This window comes from Hydra vulgaris, chromosome 01, assembly GCF_038396675.1.
Source record: "Hydra vulgaris chromosome 01, alternate assembly HydraT2T_AEP".
NCBI lineage: Eukaryota > Metazoa > Cnidaria > Hydrozoa > Anthoathecata > Hydridae > Hydra > Hydra vulgaris.
Window position 1 is genome coordinate 19,042,615 of NC_088920.1, and position 9,886 is coordinate 19,052,500.

General features: G+C 26.8%; 1 protein-coding gene across 1 annotated transcript in view; it reads right to left on the bottom strand.

The window, feature by feature from the left end:
• Positions 1–585: 585 nt before the first annotated feature.
• The window catches only part of LOC100210295 (protein EFR3 homolog B), a 47,703-nt gene continuing 38,402 nt past the window's right edge, over positions 586–9,886 (bottom strand). The window contains exons 20-23 of the mRNA XM_065787569.1: positions 7,773–7,824; positions 7,471–7,553; positions 4,137–4,186; positions 586–1,274 (exon numbers count right to left, since the gene is read on the bottom strand). Coding sequence (XP_065643641.1) covers positions 1,196–1,274; positions 4,137–4,186; positions 7,471–7,553; positions 7,773–7,824 — 264 coding nt within the window. The 3' untranslated portion in view covers positions 586–1,195. The remainder of the gene's footprint in view (positions 1,275–4,136; positions 4,187–7,470; positions 7,554–7,772; positions 7,825–9,886) is intronic.

The window sequence follows — 9,886 nt, forward strand, 5'->3', positions numbered from 1 at the left end:
TATTAACGGAAAAGCTATAGTTGGAAGGAACGGTCACTTCTAAACTTATTTATTCGCCTATAGAAGAATAAAATAACAATCGATATCGAGTCACAGTTAAAAACCAAACAGCTCCACAACTTTTTTTAGATAGTGTCAAAGTTATGTGCAATAGTTATGAACTAAATCTAATTCCCGAAAAGTATTTTCTAGTTTTAAAATGTGCAATTGAGTGCTGGAACTCAAAGGAATGAAGAACAGTCTTCAAGGATATTCTTGATTAAAAAATTCAAAGATGATAATATTACGTTTATCTTTAATTTAACTTTACCTTACTTATATTATATGAGTGTTTAATAAACATAATAGTAATATATATTGATTTCTATAATATATGACAAAAATATACAACAAATCTGATATGTATGTCAAATATAGATTTATGACATAATTTTCAAAACTCGATCTTTTTAAAAATAAATTTAAGGTTTGAGGTAGGAGCATATTCAAAATTAAAGCCTATTAGAGAATGGAAACTTATTCAATTATTTACTAGGCCCTATATATTTAGTAACTTAAGCATAATTAGGATAAAAAGCAACATGATAAATTAAAATACTATAATTGATATAATAGCAAGATATTTACAACTTTCGAAGTTTTCTTCCTTGTATTGTTTTAAATGCTCTCAGAGAGCGCTTATCCTTTATGTCTTTATCCTTTATTCTCTGTTGTTTAAAGACTAATGTTTATAATCGCATTCTTTATTTTTTATATGGCATAAAAGCAAGTCTATGAACCTGTGTATAAAACTTAATCAGCAGTCACAACCAATGAAAACCATAGTAAAAAAATTCTTTGTACTTATACGTCGACGATAGTTATCCACAATGCTTTGTACAATTTAAAGTTTTTTAAAAAAAATTATCGTCACAATCAATAACTTTAAAAATACTTCCAAGAACTCAACCGAAATTCTTGAACTTATAAGAAACTCGATGAGTTTCTACGATGAGATGACCTAAGATCCAAAACTTTTAATTTAGTACTTTCGAGAAACTCGTACTCAGATCTAACATCCGAAATTCTTTATAACTTGTTTTGTACACAATTTTAAGATTCCATATGAAATATTAGATACCACTGATGACCACGATTACGCAATAACATTGTAAAAAAATTTTGCCATTTATAAAGTTGACAACTGGCTGTGAAATTAATAGATAAAGATGGACGGAAACTCAATTTCGAAGAGATTCTTTTGAATTTCAGAATGATCATAACGTTGGCTATTTCTAAATATAATTAATAACACGATATGGTAATAATAAACAAAAATATTAATTTTTAATTATTAACTTTAAATATTTTTTAAATACGGTAATATTCATTTTTAAATACGGTAATCTTCATTTTTAAATAATAATTTGTGATTATGTACGATTAATATTTTGCAATAATATACGACTAATAATATGCGATTGTATACGATTATATATTATATACGTACGTACAAGTCGATTGATAGTAATATTAGTCCGTTTAAGATTTTATTAAGCGTACACGCAGGAAAAAACCTAAAAATACTTTTTAAGTATTATATAATATATTGCAGCAACGTGCGCCATTAGTATGAGCTGTGGAATATAAATTGCATTTTTCATCTTAAAATTAATTCTTCACTACAACTGTACCTTTTTTTTAATTATAAATTGTAAAATTTTCAAGTTATTATATATGCCCAGATAAAATAGACAGAAACCAAGAGAAGATAAAAACGAGTCTAAAAAAGACAGACTTAAGTCTACAAAAAAACAGACAGAAAGTTCGAGGAGACAGACAGAAAACTTAAGTAACAAACAAAAAAGGTTTAAAAGAAATAATTCAAAATGTAAGATTACAGCTTATAAAAATTTTTAAAAGATTTTTTAAATGCCTTAATTCATATACCAGATGTTGTTTATAATAGATGCACATAGATAAAATTTGTTTTTAACGCATTCTGACCTCTATCGTAATAGCGTTGCTGTGTTTTTGAAAAAACTTTTATACTGTTTTTATAACATTTTCTTAACACTTGCTATGCAAGTTTTATTCGCCGAAGGTTACATCATCTGCTTTAGTATGTTTTAGCGCTGGTTTTAGATAAGCATATTTTTTGTTAACACATGCGGTTTTGAAATCATAAAAATTATAATTTTAACTAACGTATCATATAGAGATTTAGTTAATAATAGAAGCAAATGAAGTTAATAACAGAGGCACATGAATTTCAGTTATAAAACAATTTCCTAAAAAATGTTACTTTATCGATATATATTTTACGATGCATCAATTGCACATCATATATTTTCGGTCAACAAAGTAGAGTAAATTAACCTAATAATCGGAAAAATCCATGTTTTTTACGATGGAGTAGAACGGAGAGGAAGCAAAACCTATGATTTTTAATATTTTTATGATATAGGGAGAGGGACGACGAGGGGGAGTAAATAATGGATTTTACTTTCTACAATGTAAATACGAACATAAATACAAAATTGTGCATTTCAAAATTGAACTATAAAATGAGATTTATATCTAACAATAAAATGATAAAGATTCTGATTTTCAGGATGCAAATCAAATTATGATTGAGAGTCGCTTCATAATAGAAATTTTGTATTTTTGTTTTTTTTTAGTGATTATTTAAAATTTTAAGCTTTTTTTTCAATTATTAAATTTCTCATTAGTCCAATTTTTTTAACTTTTAAATAATTGACACTTTCATTACCAGTCTCTATTTCATTACCAGTCTATTTCTTTACCAGTAACCCACAAAGCGGAGGATAAATTATATTTTTGTTTTACCTGTTCTCTGCATAGCTGTTTTTTAGAAATAATTTTTCAGACCAGAATTTTTTTCTAAACTAAAGATTTTTTATAAAAAAAAATTATTTAAAAACAAAATAAATAAAATTTGAAGAAAATATTGTTTCTAGAATCTTTTTTAAATTTTTTTTTTTAACAAAGCTGCAAGCAAACACTTATTAGAGTTGAAAGTTACTGGAAGAGAAAAGATGAAGATTGTAGAGCAAGATAACGATTGACAGACAACTTAAAAGATCGCAAATTATATGAATCAGGTAAGCAAGATGAAGGAAGCGAATTAGAAGTAAGAGTTAATCCTAGAAGATGAAGGGTGGATGACTCATCGAGTACATTACTGTTCATAAATACAGGAAGATCTAAATTATTGTAATAACGATTGGCTGAAAAAAATTGAGTTTTATCTGAACTAAAGTTCACCAGTGACTGTGAGCCCCATGCTGTAGCAAAAGTGAGATTCTTTTCAAGCTCAAATGCCCCCTCCAAGCAATCAGAGAGTGTTGGCTTCTTATCATGACAAGATTAAACCGTAGTATCATCAGCAAACAATGCCACCTAAGATGTGAGAATATCTGGAAGATCGTTAATGTAAATTAAAAAGAGTATAGGGCCAAGCCCTATACTCTTTTTAATTTACATTAACGATAGCCCTATACTCTGTTATTTATATATATTATGTAGCTCTCAGAATTAGGAAAAACAAGGTTGGTAATAAACTGCCAACCTTAAACTGTTAGAGGTTAGCATTAGGTCAGCAAAAAAAATTTTGACATAACTGAGTTACCATAAAACAAAGTAAAAAGGTTGGTGATTTTTTGCCAACCTAAAACACTTTCAGGTCAGCAATTAAGTTGGTATTGCCGAATGCTGATCCTAATTCCAAGGGCTGATTATGTTATTTATATATACTTTAAACCAAATTTCTAAAGTTAATAAGACTTTTAAATTTTTTTTGCACAAAAAAAAAAAGCATTTCAAAAGTCATAAAATATTTAAGTTTTTTTATGAATTTTAAACTTATTTTAAAAAACTTTGAAAAAACAATTAAAAAAACTTAGGTATAAAAAAACAAACGAAATTAGGATTAGTAAAAGAATAGTAACATATTTGCAATTTTCAAATACTTATATTATTTTCTTTTTTTATAATAATATTATGTTTTACTTAAATTTTTATTAAACTTAATTTTCACACAGTTTTAAATTTAAATAAGATCAAATCAGCCCTAGTAATACCATCACTTCAGAATTTATATATTTTAAATATAACAACATTTCATTTATACTTACAGAGTTGCAACATCAATTGTCTTCATGAGTTTGCTCTCTATTTCTTGTCTCTACATATAAATAAAACATTTATTTTTAAATAATTTAAAACTATAAATTTGCAATCAATAATCAACATATATCAATATATTGGTAATGATTAAATATGATTATTTGGTAATTGATTTTTGGCTATATAATGGTGGTCTCTTAATTGGTATATTTGTTGACAAGCTTTGTCAATAAAATCATACATAGGAAGATTGACTAGAACTATATCATGTTTTTTGTTGGCTTTTTGCCACTGATTAAAGGATATATCTTCCATGCCATGTCTATCAAACAAAGCAGTAAGATACTCTTGTAGTGTGTTGGTATCTGGGCAAATGTGCAGCATGCAGTCTTGATTTGTTTAGTCACATACAACTAATGTTAAGAGGTCTTTATGATCTGAAATGTCTGGTATTTGTAATGCTAAAAGTTTTGCATTTTGGTGGTACTCACAAACACACACTTAATGGAGACCTGAAGCACCTCTTATAGGAATAAACCACTTAGATCTAAGTTTTTTAGCGAAAATCATTTAAAAGATTCATTGTTTACATTGATTGTTTATTACATAATAACACAGGTCAACAAAAAATTTTTTTTTTCTGGTGCCGAGCAAACAATTTGTTTTTTGTATAGCATTTCTCATTTTGATTTCAAATATGTAACTCTTTTTTTACCATCAGGTCAAGTTGTAAAGATATTTAGGTTCAAATCTTAAGTATTTAGGGTAAAGTCCCTAATATTGTCGAAAAAAAAGTTATTCAAAAGTACGTCAACCTGGGTCTCAAAAGAAGCGTATTTTCATAGAGATTTTAGAAAACATAAATATTTTTCCTTAAAATTTATTGACAAAAAAATTATGTGAAAAAATGCTAAAGACTTCTAAAAAAAAGTCAACAGAATGTTATTCACCAAAAATACACAAAATACTTTATTACAAATGAATAACATTTTTAAAATCTCTATGAAAATACGCTTCTTTTGAAGGGGGCAGGAAAGAGCTAGGGCCATTTAAAAATTGAGTTTAATTCAGGCTTAACTAAAGACTTATTTCTAATACTGATTATGAAATACTTTTAAATTCATACATACTTTGTATTACAATATGCAATACAAACTAAAGTACAACAATAACTTTATTTTTATCGTTTTTAATGCATTTTGGGCAATTTTCATTGTTCTGATTTTGTAACTTCCCCATGAGTACCCACTATTTTTTTTTTCTGAAATCACTGTAATAAAGTCTATTAAATTAGAAGAAAAAAAAATCTTATTAAAACCAGTGTTGATCCTAGGTCACCGGTGGTTTGAAGTGGAGGCACATTTTCTTAAGTTTTAGTCGCAACCATTTTTAGAGGTCTATAATTTTTTACTGAATTGTATTTTATCAGTAAATTTCTAAAAATTTAGAAGCCTACCATATATAGAAACTAAAAAAATATTTCTTTTCACTTCCTAAGTTGCAAGTTTTGTATATTGAATCATCAAAAACCAAGTTTTTGTACTTGCAAACAATTTCATTTTCATTTTTTTTAGCTAGCCATTATGGAAAAAATGTGACATTCAAGAATTCAATGTCAAAGTTTTATTAAAGTAAGTCTAGAGTTGTATACAATAAAAAAAACTAAGAGGTTTTCTGAAATTTTGTTTTTAAAATATAGAGCTTCGAAGTATGAACTAATCATGTTTTTGCTACTGAAGTTTTTATTTTTGGAAAAATCAGAAATTTCAAATGACCATATCTCATGAACCACAAAAGATTTTATGCTAAAATTTTCAGGAATTGCTTTTCTCATTGATATTAACAAACCCACTAAGTTTCATCAAAGTCTGAGGCGGTCCATGTTGAAATCCTAAAATTTTGGTCCATTTGGCATGGAATGACCCCTACTAAAAAAATTTCAACAATGTTTCTCAGCAATAATGCAAAAAGTACTTATTTTTATCACAAACGAATAACATTTTTTAAATCTCTATGAAAATATGCTTCTTTTAAAACCCAGGTTGAGATTTGAATAACTTTTTTTTTGGCAATATTAGGGATTTTACCCCAAATGCTAAAGATTTAAACCCAAATACCTTTACAACTTGACGTGATGGTGAAAATTGAATTGCATATTTGAAATCAAAATGAGAAATGCTATAAAAAAACAAATTGTTTGCTCAGCACCAGAAAAAAATTTTTTTTGTTGACCTGTGTTAATTTTTACTAAAACAAAAAATTAAATTTGTATTTCCTTAAATTAATGATTCGATTCGCAAACCAAGTGCTGCTTCTAATTCGAAATTAAAAATGCTGATTCACAGAGCCCTAATGTGTATATATATATATATATATATATATATATATATATATATATATATATATATATATATATATATATATATATATATATAAATGGATGTATCTCTTAAAGTCAGAGGTGTTATCTAAACACGCATTCATAGTTATATAAATATATATACATATATATATAAATACATACTTAAATTAATTTTTTTATTATAAAAATATGTTTTTTATATTTATTTTTGTTATTTCTATTTATTTATTATATATTAAATTTCATTTTTATTTTCATATATTTACAAAAACGATTAGTGGCATTAATATAACCATATTTAAACCTTGCCATAACCCTAACCTTAAACCTGATGTTGATGCTAACCTAAAGCAAACCCTCAGTCAATGTAGTAGCACTCCTCTGTGAGTCAGGCTATTTGATAGTCAATGTATGTACTTTTTGTTCTCTATAAAAGTTGCTTACAGGGACATTTTTTTATACAAAAAAATTATGCTTTCGGGGACAAAAAAATTAAGTGGTACACTAAAATGTACCCAATAATGCTAATGTCCCTGTAAGTGTTTGTTTTTTTGTAAAATCGGTCCCCGTAAGTGATACTACAGGTGTGTGTATTTATGCATATATATATATATATATATATATATATATATATATATATATATATATATATATATATATATATATATATATATATATATATATATGTATATATATATATATATATATATATATATATATATATATATATAGGTGTCTCTAAAATAGACAGAGGTGTGATATAGACACACTCAGAGAGATATATATATATATATATATATATATATATATATATATATATATATATATATATAAAGTTAGCATTAGTCAACAAATGGAATGATTAAATTAAATAGGAAATTTAAATTTTTATTTTACTTTTTAAAATTAATATTACTTTACTTTTAAATTTTAGAAATAAACTAAAACAAACTAAATACATAGTAACCATAGTAACATACATTGTTTCCTTTAGTCATAGAAATATCATGCAGTTGTATTTTTTCATACTCCTCAGCGTCTTTTGGCATCTCTAACTTTTCTCCTATTAATAAAATAATAAATGAATAATATCGGTCTTAAAAAAATATACGTCTGAAGAAACTTCACTAGTTTTAAAAAATGTTCGGATTTAGAATTTTCATTAGAAAAAAAAATTGTGTGTTCATTATGATTAATACATTGTAGAAACAGTAAATGAAAATGAAAATATATAGAATTGATATCAAATATTGATTTTGAAACAAAAAAATAAAATAAATACGTAGTGCATCCTTTAAATCTTCATATGTAATCTTTTTAATAGGTATATCGTTCTAAAGAGAATTTAGCATATACCATTACTATTCTAAACTATATATATATATATATATATACACACACACACACACACATATATATATATATATATATATATATATATATATATATATATATATATATATATATATATATATATATATATAAATAGATGAGGCTTTTTAGCAATGGTGAAGGCAACTCAAAGAGTCATAAAACTATTAAAAAAACTATTGAAGAGTAGAAGTAGAAATGAGCAAAAGAGTAGTTTTTTAACCATAAATCCCTGGTGTGATGGTGTTGCAATTTCCCTAATGATGGTGTTGCAATTAAAGATGTAATGATGTAATGATGGTGTTGCAATAAAAGTACATAGTTTTCTGAATTGAAAAACAGTGTAGTATTTAAATATATACATAATATCAATTTTTCAAAATTAAAAAAAAGAAAATACTATATTGTTTTTTGATAAAAAAATAACAAAATAAGTTTTTAAAACTATACTTTTAAAACTAAATATTTTAAGAACTTTTTTTTTCTTTTAAAGATTTAATTCTAAAAGAAAAATCAAATTTTCAATTTTCTTCTATTTTATTAAGATATGAATATGACCTTGTGACAAGATGGCCTTATTTGTCTCAGGTAAGCAGTTGGTCAGAAATGACCAATTAGGGTTAGCCCCGTACCATTCACAATCCAAAGTACTTTTTGAGAAATTAAATATTGATCAGCAATATGGGTTATATACAAGAAAGAAAAAAAAATTGCTAAAATGGCAGGAAATGAAAGCACATATATAGTTTAATATTAGACATGCGAACAAAATAGTAACAGTATTAGGATTAGTTATTAGAGGATTAGATTTTTTTTTTTTTTTTTTGTTATTCACCTCCTCAAGGCTGATAAAGCCACTACAGATGAGGAGGCTACTTAATAGTGGTTATAACCCTCTCTCAACTCTATAACTCCGAAACACGAACCTTGACGAACAAGGCCGCTATGCGGAGAAACAAGTTGAGCGCGGTACTACCAGGGACGTGGTGGGGATCGAACTCGGAACCTCTCGCTTATGAAGCGAGCGCTTTACCACTACACCACTACCGCAGTTTTAAGAATCAGAGATAAAAAATTAGGATTAGCTTAAATGTGGAGGATAGACATAATATAGTTTTGATATATGCACCAAAAACAGATAAAGCAGGAGAAGAAAAAGAAGAGTCTACAATAATCTACATTGTAAAGTCTACATTATTTAAGTCTTTAAAAATGTTAAAGAGTATGTGAGGATAATTACGTGTGGAGTCATAAATGGGGTTGTTGGTGCAACAAGAGAGAGTACATATTGAAAAGAGGCTTGGTCTAAAAAATACTGATGGAGAATGTTGTTAGAATTTAAAGAATGGGATTGACAGCCTTTAATATATGGATGCAAAAGAAAGTAACATAAAAAACATGTAACATGAAAAAATATAATAAGATTGTGAAAAAGTACAGAACTTGGATATTGAAAGAAGATTGAGTAAAACATGTATTTATGTGAATTTAATAATAATAGTATATGCAGTAGTGGTGTAGTGGTAGAGCGCTCGCTTCATAAGCGAGAGGTTCCAAGTTCGATACCCACCACATCCCTGGTAGTACCACGCTCAAACTTGTTTCTCCGCGCAGCGGCCTTGTTTATCAAGGTTCGTGTTTCAGAGTTATAGAGTTGAGAGAGGGTTATACCACAAATAAGTAGCCTTCTCGTCTGTAGTGGCCTTCTCAGCCTTGAGGAGGTGAATTAACAAAAAATAAAAAAATAAATAAAAAGGTAATAGAAAGTTGGGCGTGTGAATAAATGCAAAGTTTAAATTTCTTAAGGAGATTCAAATTAAGGTTGACAACTCATAGATAAATGAAATGAGCTATTCTTAAAACTCAGTTAGGCAAAGCTGCTGACCGTTTATAATAAAATAGTTCAAACAATATTTTTGAAAAAAGAAAAATATATGAGCGGCATAAATTTACTATGAAATAAGTTTTGACAGAAAAAGTTTTGACTATGTTTCCATAACTATGTATAAAAATGCCATTTCAGAA